The sequence below is a fragment of the Pinus tabuliformis genome, chromosome X (assembly GCF_031772625.1).
Source record: "Pinus tabuliformis cultivar Carrire ecotype Pingquan chromosome X, CPIR1, whole genome shotgun sequence".
Classification (NCBI taxonomy): Eukaryota; Viridiplantae; Streptophyta; class Pinopsida; order Pinales; family Pinaceae; genus Pinus; species Pinus tabuliformis.
Window position 1 is genome coordinate 880,058,102 of NC_142308.1, and position 22,552 is coordinate 880,080,653.

The 22,552-nt window shown below is 41.1% G+C and overlaps 1 protein-coding gene across 1 annotated transcript in view; it reads left to right on the top strand.

Annotated features, from left to right (window-relative positions):
* Positions 1 to 22,552, top strand: part of LOC149142516 (uncharacterized) — a 239,090-nt gene that overhangs the window by 186,147 nt on the left and 30,391 nt on the right. Inside the window, exon 3 of the mRNA XM_089447271.1 lies at positions 12,114 to 12,232. Coding sequence (XP_089303397.1) covers positions 12,114 to 12,232 — 119 coding nt within the window. The remainder of the gene's footprint in view (positions 1 to 12,113; positions 12,233 to 22,552) is intronic.

A 22,552-nucleotide genomic window follows, 5' to 3' on the forward strand; every position in this document is an offset into this window, starting at 1 on the left:
TCTCACATGATGGCCCTCCTCAGGTTCTGCACAACTCCTACCTGCCTCTACGTGGACTCTGATTGCCTCTGCGTGGCTTCTAGTTGGCTCTGCGTCAACCCTCTCATGACTTCTGCGCTGATGCTTCCGGTACTAACTCTGCCTCTCTACTATGTATTCACTGCCCCTCAGCTGCAACTCAGATCACTTCACTCAATTTCCTCAGCAAACCCTGCCCCAGAAAATCGAGTACTTGATCTCTCTTGGCGTTTTTTCCAACTGACCCTCAAGCCTCCTCTTATACTTTTCTCGTTGGTCATTCAACGACTGAGATTAAATCTCTAATCAATGGCTAAGATTAGATTTGGCTTGATCCATGACTTTTGGACTATTCTAACCCAGTTTTATATTAATTCACATTAAATGATTAATATTTTATTTTTCCTAGGTTTAGACTTAGGAGCTCCATTAAAAATATTAATTAATTTAATATCTCCCAAACTGGTTAGATTCTGCCCAAACCATTTCTGGGTCTTGGAGATCTCATGTGCTATAGCCTCTCGACCAATTTTCATGGCTAGAGCACTTCCGATGCTACCCTAAATCAACATGATACTGCACTCCTCTTCCACCTGCTGCTCGCCCTTTGGCTCTGTCTTCTCTGCAGCGCTGCTGCTATTGAGAAAATTGAATTGTCTGGGCAACTGAGTATCTGCACTGGTGTGTCTTCCATGACCACATCAACCTTCTCTTATAATCCTCTCATGACTTCTGCGCTGATGCTTCTGGTACTAACTCTGCCTCTCTACTATGTATTCATTGCCCCTCAGCTGCAACTCAGATCACTTCACTCAATTTCCTCAGCAAACCTTGCCCCAGAAAATCGAGTACTTGATCTCTCTTGGCGTTTTTTCCAACTGACCCTCAAGCCTCCTCTTATACTTTTCTCGTTGGTCATTCAACGACTGAGATTAAATCTCTAATCAACGGCTAAGATTAGATTTGGCTTCATCCATGACTTTTGGACTATTCTAACCCAGTTTTATATTAATTCACATTAATATTTTATTTTTCCTAGGTTTAGACTTAGGAGCTCCATTAAAAATATTAATTAATTTAATATCTCCCAAACTGGTTAGATTCTGCCCAAACCATTTCTGGGTCTTGGAGATCTCATGTGCTATAGCCTCGCGACCAATTTTCATGGCTAGAGCACTTCCGATGCTACCCTAAAGCAACATGATGCTGCACTCCTCTTCCACATGCTGCTCGCCCTTTGGCTCTGTCTTCTTTGCAGCGCTGCTGCTATTGAGAAAATTGAATTGTCTGGGCAACTGAGTATCTGCACTGGTGTGTCTTCCATCACCACATCAACCTTCTCTTATAATCCTTTGTTGGAGCACCAACAACCAAGATTAAAACATAATCAATGGCTAGGATTAGCTCTGGATCGATCCATATGAGTTTTCTACATGATTCTCGCCTTTACTTAATTAATATTGATTAATTAACCATATTTTCTAAGTTTAGACTTATGAAATATTTAAAAATTGGTTAATAATCTAATTAAGTCATTTCTAAGTGGAATTGCCAGAAACGATTTCTGGGTTTTGGAGTTCTCATGTATTCTAGCCTCTCCACCAAATTTCGCTATAACACATTCGATCCAATAAAAACTAACACTCCCTCTTAGCGAGGAATGTGTTCTAGTGCTATTGCACTCCTTGTAGCTACACCCTGTCCCTACATCATCTCCTGTCACATTGTTGATATCTAGCATACTGCCTACCAACCATTGCGCAACTCTAATATACGTTGCATTTGTGCTATTACTGACCTTGCCATACTGCTACCATCATTGCAACTCCCTCTCATCTGTTGCTGCTGCAACTGCAACATCTGCAACTGAAAAACATCCAAAGTAGCCTGTCCCTGCTACTGAAACGGGTTCTCCACCATACCCATCTGTTCTCTAAAATAGACGAACTTAGGTCTCCATAGAGCTTTCTTGAATATATCTGTAACCTTCTCTTCTTTGGGAACATACTGTAGCTGCACTGCTCCACGTTGTACACAATCTTTGATGAAATGACATCGAATATCAATGTGCTTCGACCTGTCATGAAAAACTGGATTCTAAAAGAGCTTTATGCAACTATGATTATTACAATAGACGCTGGTCGCCTCCATCCTCTGCCTAAACAAGCTTACTAGCAGCTTCCGAAGCCATATAGCTTCGCACATCGTTGTGCTGGCTGCCATATACTCTACTTTTGCAGAGCTCAGTGCTGCTAACTTCTGCTTCTTGCTACACCAAGAAACCATCCCTGATCCAACACTTAAGTAGACCCAGAAGTACTTTTCCTATCCACTGAACTGCCTGCCCAATCTGCATCTGTGTACCCACAAAGTCTGACGTCATCCCCTTGAGTATATCTCAACCCATACTTGGCTGTGCCGTGAACATACCTCAGAATATGCCTCGCTGCTACCTAATGTACCCTCTTCAACTCTACCATGAACTGACTTAGGGTATTGATTGCGAAGCATATATCTGGCCTAGTGTTGAACAAATACATGAGAGACACAATAAGTTGTCTATACAAGGCGGGGTCAACATCCTTATCATCTGATGCATCTATCTTCTTCCAGTTGGTGATCATGGTCGTAGACATGGGTTTGCAATCCTGCATTTTGAACCTCTTCAGAATATCTTTAGCGTATCATCTTTGCCCAAGGAAGATCTCCCCATCCTTCTGCCACACTTCCAACCTAGGAATTAGTGCATCAACCCCAAATCTTTCATGTCAAATTCTGCTTCAGGTTCCTCTTGCAATGCTCTTTGAGCCCTCATGATCCTATAAAAAAGAGATCATCCACATACAAAACTAGAATGAGTGGCTCACTGTCTACTGTCAAATAGTAAAGGTTGGGATTTGCGTCACTCTTGAAGAATCCCATTTGCTGCAAGTAATTGTCAATTCTGCTGTGGATTATGGAGTTGTCCATTCTCTCTTGATGCCTTCTTTCGCACAAAAATTTGTGAAGTCTTTATCAATATATTTTCCACCATTATCTGAGCGAAGCACCTTGATCTTCTTCCCTATCGCATTCTCTATGAAAGCTTTAAACTCTCTAAAACGATCAAAGATCTCATCTTTGGTCTGTTAAACACACATGGATAGCAAGACAATAGGAAAGATAAATCATTCAGTACATTTTTTTATTAACAAAAGATGTACATTTATAATACAATGTTGTGACTCTTGGGATTCAGATCCCAAGGTCTCTTGGATTGCTTAGTCTTTTCGGCTTCCACACTAACCCTTTAGGATTAGGTGTCCAACATTCCCCCCTTAATCCGAAGGGTTATGTATGAGTCCAAGAAGAGAGCTGTAATACAAAATGTGCAAAAGATGCATGGCAGCACTAGGCTGAATGTGCTCTATGAAATGTTGGTATAAAAGGGCGGTGGTTTAAGGATGACCACCAACACTGGAACGCTTAGTGCAGTTCCCGAAACTCTTCCAAAACTGGCAAGAAACTGAAGTTTTCTGCTAGAGGAAGTGATCCTATTGTTTTAAAGAGGGAAACCTTCAACCATGAAAGGGAGGTCTCACCCCGCATAAAAGGTAAAACTTCAACCTGAAAAGGGAAGTCTCAACCTGTGATGGTTTAAGGATGACCAACAACTCTGGAATGCTTAATGCAATTCCTGAACTCTTCCAAAACTAGCAAGAAGCTGGTGTCTTCTGCTACAGGAAGTGTTCTCAATCTGTGATGGTTTAAGGATGACCAACAACTCTGTAATTCCTGGAATTCTTCCAAAACTGGCAAGAAGCTAGAGTCTTCTGCTAGAGGAAGTGTCCCAGATTGCCAACTGAAGGCATGTTCAGGAATATTTGTCTCTGGCTGCAACTCTGAAACTGGTGTGGCAGGTTGTGGCTCAGGCTCGCTTGATGTGGCTTTGAAGCTTGTAGATGACCATCATTTCCCCCCCTGTCAGATACAAGGTGAGATGATGGAGAAAACTCGACTGCAAGACTGTTCAATACTCTGGAACAAGTTCTGACATGTGTTTGGAATATCTTCTTGGCTGTTGATGCGCATTGCCAAGAAGCGATCCATCCAAGATGAACCTTTGTTCTTGCAGGACGTTTATTTCTGAAGCATCTGTGTGAAGAATGACTGGTTTTATGACAGTGCTTACATGGATGAAAATCAAAACAGTGATCTTTCAGATGGCCAACTCGGTCACAGTGTTGGCATTTCACGATCTGTTGTTGTTGTTGTTGTTGCTGTTGCTGTGGAAGAGGGGTAGAGTCTGGAACAGCTGGAGGTGAACTGTCATGAGGAGCAGGTGAAGTGTCATAAATGAATCCAGCACTTTGAAACTGAATGGGCTTGGCATAGTCTGGAATATGAAAGGACAAGTCCTTGTCATATCCAAGACCAGTTCTGTGCTTGTTGTGGACAAGCTGTTCCCAAGGTCTGATGATGGGCTTGGGAAGTGCACACTGAGTTTCTGCATCTGCATGTACAATTGCTGCTTTATTGGGTACTGGATTTGAATGAACTTGAACAATATTAACATGCTGCTGATGGGTGGTTGTCTCAATGTTCTGAACAAAAACAGGTTCAGAATGGTGTCTATTTTGATGTAGCTCTTCTTGCTGTAGTTGTGATTCAATCTGTAAAAAATCAATCTTTTCCTGTGCATTATATAAGCATGTCTGAATTTCTGAGAGAGATCTTTTGCTGATTTGTAATGTGTCATCAACAGTAGATTGTATAAGAGTTTTCATGAACTCTAATACTTCACTGATTCTGGCCATTTATGCGTTAAAAATTGATCAAAGCTACAACAATATCCTTTATAAATGTCAGCAAATGATCAGTGTGCAATATAAAGGATTACAATCAGCTCACCAAAATCTTTATGCAGCAGTGGAATCAAGGAATCAATGCACTATACTGAGTTTTAAATACAATGCCACAATTGGGGCAACAACACCTGCAAACTTGCTTGAATCCTTCAAATACTCCTTTACTTTCAAATCAGAAATGATGGCTATCAAAACTTCAATAATTATAACATGTCATGGGCATTGAAATGAATCTCTACCACGTTGAAACAGCAGTGATAGACCTCCTTACATGTCCAAATACTTAGCAAACTGTATAGTGCTGGTCATATATACCATAGCATTTTACCATGACCTTTCAAGAGCCTTCCAACTATCCACAGTTTCAGGAAAACCTCCAGGAGAGCCAATTATGGGACAGAGGATTTGAACTAATAAATTTCAGAGAAAAGACCGACCTTTTCGTTCTGGGTTTGGGATAGTCTGAGAATATTAATGTGAAATTGCAGCTAGTGCCCCCCAATAAAAGCCGCAACCCAATAACAAAATTGTGGCCAAGAGGCCTATCCAGACTCGCGCTCAGAACTTCTCGAATCACATTAAAAAGCTTGACAAAACTTCCCTGCAGATTACTTTATGATCAGATTTTCATAGACAAATGCGCTTAGAATGTCTGCGTAAGCTTCAGTCAGAGCTTCAGGAATAAGAACATAATGAATCTGCCCCAAACCTAATGTATTCCAATTAAAAGAACAAAAAAATAATTTCCCCAAATATATCTTTAGGTTTCTATGCAGCAGGCTTTAAGCCCTGCAAAACGCAGAAACTCAACTGCAGAAGAGCTAAACTCCAACCAAAACGGATCCCCACGAGATCCTCACAGGCACCCAAATGGTGCATGGGAAAAAGACTAAAAATTGTCCTTATACAATCCAAATCGCGCAATAAACACCACTCAATCTTTCAATCAAATCACTCTTTTTTTTTAATAGAAACCACTCAATATTTTAGCCAAAGCTGATCAAAACTCCTGTTGGGGAGATTCTCAGGAAGAGTCTATATAAGAATGGGCCTGAATTTGAAAATATGGCTCGGGCTAAGCAAGCAGGTGATCCTCAGGCATTATTATGCGGTGTATTGCAGGTGATTATACAGAAGCTCGGCCTATGCTTTTGGGTCTCTTATTGAAGGACCGTCCTTGGAAAAACTCGCACCGCTTGTCAATATGGTATTGAATTTTATACTTAACGCCTTGAAAGTTGAAAGATGAGAACAATCAAGTAAAAGATACCTCAGCTTGGACTCTTGGTAGAATCTTTGAGTTCTTGCATGGCCCCGCTGTCCAGTCCCCGGTGATTACTCCGGCAAACCTTCAATCCATTGTTGCGGCACTGTTGTAAAGCATTAAAGACGCTCCAAATGTTGCAGATAAGGTTTGTGGCGCTTTATATTTTCTTGCTCAGGGATATGAGCAGGTCAATGCAGAGATATTGTTCTTCGAACGACCTGAACACAGGACGAAGAAGACCAAATTTTTCGTGGATCCACAGTTCAGTTTCTGGTATATTTATCGGTTATTCGCAAGCTTCCTCATCGGCCTCCGAAGGACAATTAAACCCTGGGGAAGAGAATTGATGTATTTGAGCTTACCGGAGTGCCAAGGCTAACAGAGCTCCTGCCGCGTACCGTTGTATGGATGACAACTCTTCCATTACGCCATGATCCAAGCACGATTGAATAAGGAATTTTTCAGAATGGGAAATTACGGAATGTAGTATACACTCATCCCTGCAAATGCAATCGAACTAACTGCTGTAGGTTCTCTCCCTTTACGAAATCTGTGGGACAAGGCAGAGCTTTTCCTTCTTTGCCGGAATTCCTTAATATCTCCGCGTACTCGATCTCCCTGTCGCTCAACAAATTGCTTTGGGTGTGATAGCAGGAGTGGGGACAAATGCGAAATGGAGGTGAACAACAGCGTGTGGAGAGGGCTGTGTAGGGTAAGATAGAATGCTCGGCTTCAAAAGGAGCACGTCTGCGACTGATTAGAACAAACAATAACCAAGAAACGAGTCCAGCGGATGCAAGACCCACGACGCACAGAATTCCATTTCAGCTCATTTACGCTGATGATGAAGAACATACAGGTTCAAAACGTTTCAAATGGCTTCGGTTCAAAACGCTTCAAAACGCTTCATGTCAGACCACACCAATGAAAGACCACACCAATGCAATATTCTGGGAAAAGAACGCGGCAAAGCATGAAAGTGGAGGAGCGTGGGAGGCTATACCAGGAAAATTGACAGAGGGACAGAGTCAGACTTCTGAAGAAATGGCAGAGAGATAATTTTCTGAAACCGCTTGGTGCATGTAAGAAGTAGACCTGATAGACAGGGGTGGCAGCGAATAGCAGACAACGGTTATGGCAGAAAGCGCACAAGGCTTATCTTGGACAGCGCTGGTCAGGCAGACAAAACGCAGATAAAGGAATATGGAGGAGCAGCGCAGGTATATGCAAGAGGTGGCAGAAAAATATTCATAAGTGATGGCAGAAACCATAAAACAAATGGTTCAAAGAAATTATGCAGGGCAGGAATAGCCCGCTCTGATACCATGTTAAACACACATGGATAGCAAGACAATAGGAAAGATAAATCATTCAGTACATTTTTTTATTAACAAAAGATGTACATTTATAATACAATGTTGTGACTCTTGGGATTCAGATCCCAAGGTCTCTTGGACTGCTTAGTCTTTTCGGCTTCCACACTAACCCTTTAGGATTAGGTGTCCAACAGTCTTCAAGAAGTAGATCCAGGTTTTCTTGGAATGGTCATGAATAAAGGTGACAATATTCGACACCGTTGAGAGCTCTAGTGGACATTGGATTGCAAATATCTAAATGTATGAGTCCTAACACGCCATCAACTCTATTGTCACTTCTTGGAAATGCTGCCTTAGCATACTTCCCAAGTACACATCCTCTGCACACATCATCGTGTTCTGTGCCAAGTTTTGGAACCCCTATTACCTTTTCTCTTAGCATCCTAAGTGCTCCATGGTGGAGATGTCCCATTCTCCTATGCCATAACTCGTTCAACTCCTTCCCGCTGCTACTGTCACTGCCTATTAGTGCCATTGGAGAATCAATCTGTAACCAATACAATCTGTTACTTCGAACTCCAATCTGTCTTACCTTTTTCCAGCTTGGGTGTTTCACATACACTTTCTTCCCTACGAAATGAATATCATACCCCTTATCCTGTAACTGGGATACTAAAATTAGGTTCATACACAATCCTGGCACATGCAATACATTTTGTAGCGCTGGTGCTTTCTCTTGACTCCCTCTGAAAATCTAGGGTACCTCTCCCTATTGGAGTCGTTTCGTTCTGTTTCCCATAGTAATCTGGAAGTCCATTTGCTCCTCTTTGTAGCTAGAGATATATTCTCTAACCACTATCAGGTGAGTTTATGCTCCACTGTCTATATACCAAACTCCCTATGAAGCTAATCCTGCTAAGCAAGCAAATTCGTCCTCCAAGCTGGAAGACAAATCTGAAGTCTCTTTAATGTTATTTTTGTCCATGGTTATGTTGAAGAATTTATAGTGTGCTATTCCTCTTTTCCAGCCCGACGCTGGCTATGATGTAGCAAATTGCTGCAAAACCCTCTGCGTCCAGCTAGAGATTTGCCCAACGAAGGTACTAAGCTGCTCCCTTTGCCTTTGGAATCAATCGATCTGGAGGATCGATTTTTTCTGTCCCTCTCTCAGGAAAATTGGTCTTTCCTCAAGCAACTCGGCCCCCCAGCAAAATACTACGCTGCCTTTGGGAATTTCGGCCTGCTGCCCTTGTTGAGCAGCAAAATTCCTTTCCTTCGTTTCCTGAGCTCTCCGGCTAATCAATTTGGCTCTAATACCATGTGAAATTTTTTCTCTATTGCACCAACTGAAAATTATTAAACGAATAAAATCACAATTGCAATTTTCACCATAAAAATGTTGTGGTAAATAAAATACTGAAAACTTAGAAATTCTAGCACAGACACAAGAATTTTGACACAGTGATTTTTGGATAATTGTCCCCGAAAAAACCCAATGTGGGAAAACCAATGCAACAAATGAGAGTTTTATTATTATTCTTCAGCAACAATTCTGAGTACAATGCCCAACTGAAAATCTAATTTGAGGAAAATACTGTCAAAATTATCGTGAGAATTTTCTCTCACCCTACAACTATTTTTTTCTTCGAAATTGCCTCCCTAGCCTCTGCACTGAGCTCCCTGCGTCACCCTCTGCGCAAAGCTTATGCTGGCCCTCTGAGAATTTCAGCCTTCCTTCCTTTGCCTCTTCCAGGGACTGAAACCTTCCTCCCGGAATGTTGTTGCCCTCCTCTTCCACCGGCTACTCACCCTCTGGCTCTATCTTCTCTGCTGAGATGCTGCTATTGAGAAAATTGAATTCCCTGGGCAACTGAGTATCTGCATTGGTGTGTCCTCCATCACCGCATCGACCTCCTCTTATAATCCTCTGTTGGAGCACCAACGACCAAGATTAAAACATAATCAATGGCTAGGATCATCTCTGGATCGATCCATCTGAGTTTCTAGATGATTCTCACCTTGACTTAATTAATACTGATTAATTAACCATTAGACTTAGGAAATATTTAAAAACTGGTTAATAATCTAATTAAGTCATTTATAGGCGGAATTTCCAGAAACAATTTCTGGATTTTAGAGTTCTCAAGTAGTCTAACCTCTCCACCAAATTTCGTGGTTAGAACACATTTGATGCTAGAAAAACTAACAGACTTCAGACGTTCCAAAAATGTGTTTTCAACTTGAAATTTCTTTGCTGTTTGGTTCAAATCTGCAAGGAAAAACATGCAGAATAGTGAGGTTTTTTGCTCTAAAATAGCAGATTTTTGCTCTGAAATCCACTGGGAAAGATACATTTCTGAAAAGGGGATGGTACTATCAGATACCTTGCCTTGTAGTGGAGATTAAGAAAAGAGAGAAAACTAGCTAGGTGAATACATCAAATTTGATTAATCACTTGACAATCCAATTATAACAAAGAAGCAGGGAAAGCAGTCATAACAGTGAATTTTCCCTCACACATACAAAGGAATCCACCACCAAAAAAATTTCAAGTCCTATCAATAAAAAAATATGCCAAAGCAAAATGTCTGATTCAGAACAAAATTTGCAAGCTCTAGATGAGCTACGAACATGATCTTTGCAAAAGGAGAGGAAGTGCTCATTCCAAAGTGGGCAAATTTCTGAATTTCTGTATACATGTGTATCCTCTGAGCTAGAAAAGTAATAATAAAGGAAGAAGAATGAAAGATAAGAAGGAACAAGGATGAACATTTCAAGGCTCTGGAAAATGCCTGACCCTTCTCCCATCTGTTATACTTTATCAAATAGATTCCTTCTCTTTGAGATCAACACCCTCACACATGTATGGAATAGAATTTAACTCCCTTCAAAATGCACCCCCCGATATGTGTACCAAAAATAGGTATAATCCCTGGCTGAATGTGCCTTCTCTTCTGGTTTTTAAACTCCCTCAAAGATGTGCTGTGACTGCTGGTAGGAATGGGTATGTTATTTTCATACCTGCTGGGAATAGGTGTGCAACTTCCTCACTGAAATGCCCTCCGATGAAATGGTAGCAGCCTCCTTTGTTGAGAATAACTTGCAAAAGTGCACCCTTTTAATGATTACGTAAGTGTCAAAAGTAGGACCCACGAAAGCGCTTTTCATGCTGCCCTGAATGGGTCCTGCATGTTGCCCATCTGAGCATCAAACATGTTTTGATAATAGTACCAAAGGAGTGTGCTCTTCTCTCTTCTAAACTTCGAACAAATGTAGTTCTCCTCCTGCTGGTAATATTTCCTCAAGACCTGTGCCCTTCTGCATGCAAGCAGCAAAACTAATCTAAAAATAGCACTGTTCTCTCCATAAACTACAATGCTTCTTACTATAGTCTCATCTTTGTTCATGTTGTGATCTCTGTGCTGCTATCAAAATGCTGATGTGCAGATTGGTATGTTTGTAACTTTGTTGCCATTGTTGGAGCCTCAGAGGTATTTCTGTTTGTGCTCACTCTACAGGAGCTGACATATGAACCGCAGTGTCCAAGCCATATCTGTATTCTACAGGAAGATGGCTTAACATAGCTGTGTCATTTTTATGACCATGTTGCTATAACTGTTTCTGTTTTGAATCCAAATTTATTTTATAGGTGATGGCATTTATCCATCTTTCATTTCTCTCCCTTTTTCAAAGTCAGTGCTTATTTTACTCATATTATCATTTTAACTGAAACTATCATCAGTATGTGGAACTTTGATCCCTACAGGCCATAAAATAGATGAACTTTCCATAGTCTTTTTTGCTGATTCGTTAACCCTGTACAAATAGTCGAACCTGCATGTCCTATCAGCTGGAAATACATCGTTAAACTGTAGAATGATTTCAGATTTAATCTGAAGATTTAATGCCTTTACTGTTACGTTGTAGATCTAGGCATTAACAGGACCACAAAACACAGAGAGAGGAATGTCCCATATGCAAGGAAGAACATGATGCACCAGAACCATGGACCACACCACAATTGTGGCACTGTAGCAGCTGATCTGCTATTATATGGATAATTCAAGACCACACCATGTTCACAATGAGCATCAGTGCTTTTGGGGATCTATCCTTTCCTAAATTCAAATATCATTTGTTATTGACTGTATGAACATCTCCAACATCTTTTTCTGCATGCCTCCCCCTTTGTGTTTGATAATAAAAATTGCTACCTGTTGCCTCTGTGATTAAGACCTTGGAGTAGTCAAGTTGTGGTAGTTATAATCGTATTTTCACAAGCTGTTCGATATATGATCTGGTACATATGTATGTGCATGTGCAAGAATCTGTATGTGCACAAGAGAGGAAATGTATAATGCTGTTCCCTATAGGTCTGGTATCTATGTATGCAATTGCATGTGCAAGAGTGTATGTATTGAGGATGGGGGGGGGGCAGAGGTGGGAGGACAGCCTAACAGCCTATAGGACATAAAGCCAAGCTGCATGAAATGAATATTTTATCCATTTTAACTTTTTTGGAATTTAAAAAGTAGAGTTGGACACGAGAAAAGGGAATTAACCTTTAGTTTGGTTCCCTTTGCATGCCTTTAGCTTGCTAACTCACCAGGAGTCTGTAACAATTATCTTGTCTCCTGACTGAGAGATTTCATCTTTGTTCTCCAGGTCAATGCTAAGATAATGATGGAGATAGGTGACCCTAAAGAAGCTATATGTGACACAGTGGAGAAAATGAAAGTTGACCTTCTCATAATAGGAAGTCATGGTTATGGAATGGTAAAGAGGTAAGGTTGACATGTTTTGAACCTTTCGTATCTATGTTCAGAACTCTAATTTTTAAGATGTCACAAAAACAGTTATCCTATTAGATTTTCTTATATGGCCCAGTGTATTGGCTTTTCCTGATGTATATTTTCCTTACCTAACACACTTACTTGAACATATTATGATGGTATAAATCTTCTATTTGGTGGCATCGTTCATAATGAGCAGTTGTACATATTAGTCTTCTCATATGTGTTTTTCACAAATTGAAATCTTGAAATAACCTATGAATGACCTTTATCCATTATTATCAAAAACTATTTTCTTGTTGCATTATATGCTCTTAAACAAAGGTTGTAACTGTTTGCTTGAAACTATAGAAACATTACTAGGTTTGAAAAACTGTTTCAATTCCTAAGCTTTGAACTTAGACTATGGGACTTTTAGTTCTCAAACTCTACCCTAAGAGGAAAAATGTTAACCTCAAGAGGAAAGCCTAGAGATGCAAGAGGCAGGCTGCTCCCTGTCACCTTGGTAGCCTTGCCTCACACTTCAGACTAAGGAAACTAGGCTACCCTTAGCCTAGGAGGGAATCCCTCTGGTCCATCTAGCCCATTCAGTTGTAGAAATGGAGAGTTATTTAGACTAGATTGATTAAGACAACTAGCAGTATCATCAACTCACTCTTAATGAAGAAAACAGGTTAATATGTGCAAGTTATTGCTAGATTTAACAAGCCATAGATAATACACTTTTAAACAATGATGTGCTAGCTGTAAACTGTGATTATGAAGTGCTGGAAAACTACTAGAGAAAATATGAGATTGAGTGGCTTAAGCTATTTAACGTTCATTAGCTCAATATGTCATCATTAACAACCATGGAAACACTGAAATATTAGATGAAAATAAAATGTCACCACAAGGTTTGACTCAAAGATTATGTCACGTGTTCCACTGTTCATTAAATTATCATCACACGTTGAGATCCCAGAATAAGAAAATTTGATTTTTATCCAATTTAATTATGCCAACAAGTGAGATTATGTGTCCTAAGTTCATGCAAATTGCTTGTCAATCCACAGATGTAATTACTCTGATTTTAAGACAGCAGAATGAATCAAGTTCCTCAGCTTGTCGCTGTCATATTTAAGACAGTAGTGATCTAAGATTGTGAATTAATTTTAAACCATCGTCATTGCAAAGATTGGGTGTAATATATTATGCTTTAGGCAAGAGATTTGTTATTCAAAAATGTGTTCTAGAACTCACCAAATGAAGAATAAACAATGAAACTCTTATAGTCCATGTTACCCACCAAAAAGTGGGTAACCCATAGGAGAAAACTTCCCCCCTCTTGGACAGCCAGCCAGCCAGCAGCTCTATATGACCAGTACCTAACATGATGCTAGGATCCTCCACTTCTTGCTCTGGTCAGACTTCTCTCTCCCATTCGACATTCCTTCTTGAAGGAAGGTCGGTCATCCATTGGCAAGTAGTTTAACCATTTTTGTGATCATGTGCTTTCACTTAATGTTATGGGTATACTAATATGGATAAAGGGGCAAATTGGATGATTGACTGATCTTGATTGTATTCTTGTTCCGTCACTTCACCTAGGAGGTTAGTCTTTGACTCTAGTCCAGTGGGAGCTCCTTTGATGTGTTAGGGTTTTAGCAGTGGCACTATTGAGGAGGATTTGATTGAAATAGTGCGTCCATGATATTCCGTACTTACCACTTTTCATCATTCTCTTCTTCATCTTCTTTCTTTGGGTTGGTGGTCATTGGTCATTGGGATTGGCATTCTTTCATCCTCATCCTTGAGTCTGGGCCCAAAAACTTTGCCCTGGAGGTTGATGCAGCTAAAAGAAAGACAAAATCATAAGAAAGCTACAATGAAAGAAAAATGAAAAATGCCAAGATTAATCTGTGGGAAAAAGCTTAGCATGAGCTTTGTCCCCTTCATTAGCCATTACCCAATTCCTTAAGCCCATGGTGCATCATCTATAAAGGGAACTCTTGTATTGTCCCGACCCTTATGAGTGATAAACTAACTCATCATTAAGGGGTTATGGAAAATTTAAAAAACAAACATGGCCTCTTGAGTTATGCACCCAAACAAAGCAAATTATAAAGTAAAAGATGCACCAGAGGGGTGAAGAAAACAGACCAAGGGGTAACTCATGCCTGCATGATTGCTTCCTCCTTACATCTATACACTTAGGATGTTGCACCTCCATTAGAGAGTCACATGGCTATGGCACCTTGCCCTAAAGTCTTTCCCAATCTATAGCCATTGTTTTCACTCACACCTATGGATTGATGGGCTAACTTGAGACATGTCACTTCCCCTTGGGGGATAGAAACACCTAATAGGGTTATCCATCAAACCATCCCTAACATAAGGAGGTAACCTGTTTATGGGACTTGATCTTGATCTAGTTAGACATTTGAAGGCAAGCTTTGTGTGAAGTATACTATGCCGGATGCCCCCAACACTAGGTATGGTCCACTATGATCATTTATGGTTATTGTCCCTAATGATTGGTGATTTCACTTGATTTTGAGTAAGGTTTTGTTAGGTGGCATTATTATAGCAGCAAAGGCCTCTTGAGAGATGATTATCCTCCTTCTTAGCAGTGTTCTAAAGGCCTTTTTAAACATTCTAGAGAGCAGATGTTGATACAACATTGCCCAACTAGAGTAGAGCGTTGGACTATGTGATGGTTCCAGATGATACTTGACATTCTAAGGTAACCCCAGATGCTTGGGATTAGATATATTGATGGTCTGCTTGTTACCAATCAAACTAGTAGGGGTCCTGGAGGGGATCCTATAGACCAACTACTAGGTCAAGGGGCAACAATGGAGCGATAGCCCACTGTCACCTCAACTAATGCTCCCTGCTCTTTACAGACTTTCACTGATGGGAGGAGACCCAGTATGAGGAATCACAAGAATGAATAGGTGAATGAAAGGATGAAGGGTGTGTTGAGAAATCTAGGGCTTTAATATGTTAATGATCTCTCGATCTAGGTAACTACTTGTGAAGTTCTTTTTAACTTTTTATTTATACAAAAAATTTCTTCCTTTTGTGTGTGCTCGTTAACTTCATCAACCAGCTACCATGAACAAATAACACAAGATATAGGCAGCAGCCAGGGCAAAACCTCTCCAAGACCTTGAGAGGAAAACCCACGGGAAATCTTCTTATAGAATCTTCACTTGACAGAATTTCCAAGACCTAGACAAAGACCCTTTGACTATTGTGTCTCCAAGATCAAGGCAAGTACCTTTATCTGCTGCTGTCCTCTTACTGCTGTACAGTGAATTAGATCAGCTACTATAGGTGCTAGGATCAGCTCCTTTATTCCTTCTTCTTCGCTCCAAGTTTCGCTTGCATTAAGGTCACTTACTAGACAACTTTTTCACCCAACAATGAGCCCTTAAACAAGGGTGATTTTCCCTCTAGATCAGGACTGTCTTGCTGTCCTAAATCAGACCTGCAATATTGTGTTTACTTGGGCACGTGTGGACAAGAATATGTCCCTTCTAGCCTTCCTTAGGAACTCGCTTCCCTTGAGGACAAAATGAGTGATGTCTATGCTTCAAATTTTGACCCAAACAAGATGAAACACCTTCTTGATGATGACTGTAACTTCTGCCCTAGTTGCAGACCTGAAAATGGCTCCTTCTTCGCATTTGTGAGTGGATCTAGGGCTCTCCTAGCTATTGGAATTTCTAAGTCTAACTGTAAGAAACCCTTCGTGTACTTTTCTGATTTATTTCTGCCTACCTGTTCTGATTAATTAACAAGTTATTTACCATGTAGATAATGAAAATAAATACAAGTACATGCTCAACACATCACAAATCATCAACTGAAGGAAACATAACAAGCACACAAGTGACACTATTGTTTTTGGACCAATGTCCCCAAAAAAATCCAATGCTGGAAAATCGATGCAACTATCTGAGGGTTTTATTATTATGCAGTTTTTGAATACAATCTGGGTGCCAAAACCAGCTCACCCAACAGAGAATAATCTCGATAGTAGTACCTCTCTACTTGGATGCAGGTATTCCGATTGAAACCCCGGATAAACACTCCGACAGCTCCCAACTCCAATCTGCCCCATGAAAACCTCAGCGTTAGCCTCTAGGGACTGCGTCAACCCTTTCTGGCCCAGCATCTACCTAGCGTCTACCTAGCGTCTCCCTAGCTCACCTTGCATTAGCCTCTGGATGCACTGCATCAGCCCTTAGAGCCTCTGCGTCACCCACGCTGGCTCTCTGAGGCACTGCGCAACTCTTGGTTGCCTTTGCGTGAGCCCTCGCTGGCTTTGCGTGATCCTCTGGCTGGCTCTGTGTCCCTCTCTCTTGGCTTCTGCGTTGGGCCTCCCGGTACTATCTCTGCCTCTCTGCTTCTGTATTCACTGCCTCTCAGCTGCAGCTTTGATCACTCCTTTGATTTCCTTAGCAAGCCCAACCCTAGAAAATCAAATTCTTGATCAACTCGGTGTGTTCTCCAAGTGACCCTCAAGCCTCCTTGTATACTTTTCTCGTTGACAATTCAACGACCGAGATTAAGTCCCTAATCAACGGCTAAGATTAACTTTAGCTTGATCCATTTCTTTTGGACCCTTATAACATGGTTTTATATTAATTCACATTAATATTCTATTTTCCCTAAGTTTAGATTCAGGGACTCCATTAAAAATATTAATTATTTTAATATCTCCCAAACTGTTTAGAATCTGCCCAAACCATTTCTGGGTATTGGATATCTCATTTGCCTTAGCCTCTCCAATTTTCGTGGCTAGAGCACATCCGATGCTACCCCAAATCAGCACTCCCTCTTAGCGAGGATTGTGCTCTAGTAATACTCATCACTGAGCATTACCCTGATCATCTGACATCGGTCCCTATGCTGATCCTAGGCTTGCTGCTCAACATCCTCTGAAGCTGCTACATCATGTACTGCTACCCATGGCCCTACCACTGCCACTGTTGCATCTGTACAACAACTCCCTTTGCATCCGTGCTGCTACCCATGGCTTTGCCACTGCCACTGCTACATCTGCATTGCAATCCCTCTCATCATGTTACATCGTGCTGCCTATAGCACTGCCACTGTTAACTGCTGCACTGACTCAGCTACTGAGAAGTAAGTAACTAATCTCCCAACTCTGACAGTCAGGCTAGAAACACTTCTGATGCTGAAGCTCCCTCTGTCACTGACAAGTTCTCCCTCTCTGACATCTGTGTTGCTGCCACAACTCTGTGCATCTCGCACTGCTGCCTCACGCTGTCCTGGGACTCCTGCATTGTAGCTCCCTCACTTCATTCGCATCCGTCTCTACTGCCAGTCCTGCTACTCCTCTTCGGGGCTCCCATAGCAAGGTATAATCCAAGAGGTTGGGTACCTTGAGGATCCTGCCCTCATCGCCTGTAGTCCGTCTGACTACAGCTCGATGTCTCCCCACTTCCGCTCAAGTGGCGTGTGAGCACTCATGGTATAGTGATCATCTGTCTCCACTTCCTTCTCCGCCCTTGCTGGCGCAACCTTGGTCTGAAAAGCCTCTCCTTTGCTCTTCTTCCTCAGACACTGGCTCATGTAGTGACCCAGTTCCCCACAATTGAAGCATTTGACCTTGGAGAGGTCCTTCTTCTTCCGTTTCTCCTGCTTTCCCTCAGATGCTAGGGCAACATCCTTCTCTTCCTCCTTCTTGATTCTGATCCCCTTGCCGCTGCTTCTCGCCTTGCTTAGCCTTTTGATTTCTTCTTGGCGAAGAGTTGCCCACATTTCCTCCCAATCTGGAACGGTCGTCCTACCCAGTATGCTCTGGACAAACATCTCCCAGTCTTTTGAGACTACATTCAGGGCTGTTCTCACCATCAATTCTTGATCTGGCGTGGCCCCTATGGAAGTCAGCTGATCCTGGATCTCCTTCAATCGACCGAGGAAGGTGTCAATTTGTTCTCCCTTCTGCATCTGGTATGACCGCAATTGATTTTCTAGTAGCATCTTCCTCTGCACGAAAGTATGCTGATACAACTTTTTTAGGGCCTCCCACATCTCATTTACCGTATTATTCTCGGAAATGTGTGGTACTACATGGTCCTTGACCCCGTCAAGGATGATGCTCTTGGCCCTCACCATTACATCTTCGTACTTATCGTTATCAGCCGGGTCAACTGGGACAACTATTTTCCTCAAGGCGAAGTGCTTGATACTATTTCTGTCTAGAACGGATAAGATTCTGGCCTTCTAGACTACGAAGTTTGAGGCTTTGTACAGTCTGTCCTGGTCTCTTACCCCGTTCATTGCCATCTCGCTGCTCCTCTACTTCCCTTCTGGAAGTTCTTGGTGTGACTCCCTTTGAGCCTTGATTTCCCTTCTAGCCCCCACTCCGATCCTTAGTGCAGCTGCACCACTGATCCAGATTTCTTGGCTAGAAATCCTCAGTAGCAACTCCCTCCTCCTTGGTCTTGCCCTGTTAGGTATTGTTTTGACTATAGTACCCCACCAGCTTCACTCTAGAACTTACGCACAACCTCCTAAGCCCCAACAAACTGAAGGTTAGAGCTTCTAGGCTCTGCGCAATCCTGGCACCAGTGCCCTCAAGCCTCCTTTTATACCTTTCTCGTTGACAATTCAACAACCGAGATTAAGTCCCTAATCAACGGCTAAGATTAACTCTGGCTTGATCCATGACTCTTGGACCTTTCTAACACAGTTTTATATTAATTCACATTAATATTTTGTTTTCCCTACCGATTATCCTAGATTTAAAAAAAATATTTTGTTTTCCCTAAGTTTAGACTTAGGGACTCCAGTAAAAATATTAATTATTTTACTATCTCCCAAACTATCTAGAATCTGCCCAAACCATTTATGGGTATTGGAGGTCTCATGTGCCTTAGCCTCTCCACCAATTTTCGTGGCTAGAGCACATCCCATGCTACCCCAAATCAACACTAGCCTCCTATCCCTTCGTAGGGCTTGGAGCTTCTATCTAGGCAGAAAAATCGAACTTTTGAGACCAAAATCGAACCCTTTAGAGGTGATATACTTGGACTGTGATGCAGCCCTAAAAGAGGATTGTTTCTCCTTCGCACGTGTGGTAGAGAGTACCCAAAATAGGCCTAGAAAGTGACTGAGTTGTTCCTCTTCTTCGCTAGAGAACACAGACTTCTTCGCACTCCTTTGCTATTATCCTTGACCGAATTAGATAGAGTGAGATGTGCGTTCAAATGGGAGGGAGTTAGGCTCTATATATAGCCTTCTAGTGCTGCCTTTAAGCCGACCTATAATTCTATCTTGAAGCCGACTTGTATTATCACTTTGGAAGTCTTCTTGATGCCGAATTGCTGGTCATTTAGCCTTGCATTTGGAGGAGACATTTAACATGGTTTTTCCCTTGATCTTGGAGACATAAACTCATCTTTTTACATACAATTTACAATTGTAATATTTACATCAATGACACAAACCTATCACCTAGCCTAGAGCTCACAATGGGAGCTACTACACAATTTTGAGCATGAAACCCATGACTCAAATTTACAAAATATTTTGCTAGATACAATTTACATCATTTACATTGGAATGTGTCATTATGAAGACCGAACCTAGTTACACTTTCTTCAACACTCCCTCTTAACTAGGGAGGTATTCATACATACATGTTACTTGGACAATTTTCAAGTTCACAGAAGAATTCTCATAAGAAGATCGGATTTACAATCCATCTGTTATAACATCATTTCAACCAACATTGTTTTCATATAGAAAGGCCTTGCCTAACAACTCTATCTCTCACTTAGATCAAAGCACAATGTTGGCGAGACCAATGACTGATAGACACACATCATCATTGTCTCTCGTAGGGTCATAACCACCCGGGTGTTCTCTGAGTATGCTCTACTAGGACTATTCTCATCTTGGGTTCCCAACCCTCAAGAATATCGATCCTCTTGCTCACTCTTGTCTTGGATGCCCTACCACATCCTCAAAGAGTGTTGGGTGCCAGATGATTACACAATCCTGCATTCTTTCTTCCAAACTGAAGACAAGAATGTCGTGTCTAACTCTCCCTCTTAACCAGGGATGAGTTCCAAGTTTTTTTTTTTTTCCTTAGAAACCTGCTCAAGTTCCTTTCCTCATAGGAACCTTCCAAAGATCCCTCTCACACAGGGACTCTGTCGTCAACACTTTATAGGGTCTTCTAGTTGCCTGACGATCCAAGACATCGATATCATCAATTTCTTCATATGTAGGGTCTAGCCATCCATCACTTTCCTTCATCATGTCATTCCTTCTTTCCCAGAAAGTATCCTTCTTGGCTTTGTATCTGGAGCTTCCTTCAGAGGGCCATCTCTCTTCTTTCCAAGGCCATGTCTAGACTTTCTCCAAGAAATCAGAAATCAAAGCAAATCACATATTACCTTTTGGTGATGGCCTTTTCTAGTGACACCTTGTACCAATATCCCGCATGCTTCTATCTCCAAGGCTTGTTCTAGTGTCAAAGGGTCTTCTTCTTTCTTCATAGTTCTTCATGCCTTTCAATGGGAGATTACATCTTTGTCAGATATTGAATCCTTAAGATTTTTGTATTTTCTTGGATCTATTTGTTTCTCTTTATTATCAGAGCTCGACCTCATATTCCACATGAGGTCATATGTTCACCTGCACAATCTAGAGAAAGAGAACTTCTATACCAAAATGAAATGACATGATATCTCAAAATATAATAACATACATACCTCATCAGTCTAGAATCACACCATGATTCTTGCAGCAGACTTCTTGAAGGATCTTTGACCTGCAATGGAGTTGATTTGACTCTTGCAACTTCTCTTAGTACCATTATTCTGAATTTCATAAACCTGGATTCCTTAAAGAGAATATTTGCCTGTGAAACCCTTCAGAGATTCAGAGAGCCAAAGTGTTCTCATCTTAAGGTTCTCTACAACTTGCACTTCATTCTCTTCTAGAATCCTTTCATAAAGAAATTCCTATACAACACACTTGTATCATAACTTTAACAGTTCTTTTAGAGGATTCAACATATCCTCATACATCAAGTGTTTCTCTATGAATGGTACAAAATACAATGTACATAGTCAAGCAATACATCCTTTAAAGAACTACTACCTAATACTACATAAGAATGTCCATGAATTTCAACATGTCACAAAATGCTTATGCAATCTATCATGTAACTAAAGATATATGTAAGAAAGTAGGAGGTGAGCTTTCAATCATAGTAAAGATCCTGTGGCTCCTCCTTCTTCGGCTTCTTTTCGTTGTTTTGTATTTCCTAGGTGACATGTGCTGCTTCATGTTTCCTCTTGCCATTCTTCTTTCGTTTAGGACAATCTCTTAGGTAATGTCCATACTCATGACATTCAAAGCATTGAATCCTTGACATGTCTTTCTTGGGGCGTCGCTGGTGACCAAACCTTTCAAAATTTTCGAAATTCCTTTTTCTCTTGAACCTGGCAGCAAATGCTTGCTCCTTGGGTCCAACTGCAATGTCTTCCTTGGCCTTCAATCTATCTTCTTCCACTTTGCATATCGACCACAAATCATTGAGTGAGGATGCCCCCTTTCTAGCCCATATGTTGGCTGTAAAGTTTCCCCAGTCCTCAGGCAGTGCATTCAGCACTATAGTAGTCATTTCTTGATCAGACATGATTTCACCACGATCCTGCAACTGATATCTTATTTCAGAAACCCTCATAAAGAACAGAGCTATACCTTCTTATTTATTGATTTTCATCTTGTACAACTTATTTCTTAAAGAGATCCCTTCTCCCGCAGTGTTGACGGAGAATAGTTCTATCAATTTGTCATAGATTTCCTTGGCCGTTTCACGTTTGGCCACATACGGAATCAAAGAGTCTTTGATAGATTCTATGAGAATCTTTTGAGCTCTTATTTCATTCTTGTTGTACTTGGCCAATTCTTGACTATCAGTAGGAACATAAATTTTCTTTTGCACATGTTCCATAACTTCTTGTTCTTTTAAGTTGATGTCAGTTCTCTTCTTACAAGCAAAGAAGTTGGCAACCCCAACTAACTTATTGCTTTCCTTGCAAGAGGACATCCTTTCAAGATTAGTTTTTCTCATAAAATAAGATACTTGATATGATGATCCTTGAAGCTTGTCTTTGGATGGCTGCCTTGAGGAAGCTTGTATGTGCCTTGAGGAAGCTTGTATGTTTGTCCTTCAACTTGAATGTGAGGGAACTTGATATCTTATCCTTGAGGATCTGCTCTTCAACTAGAGTGTGAGGATGCTTGTTGCCTTCCTCTTATAGATCTGCGCTT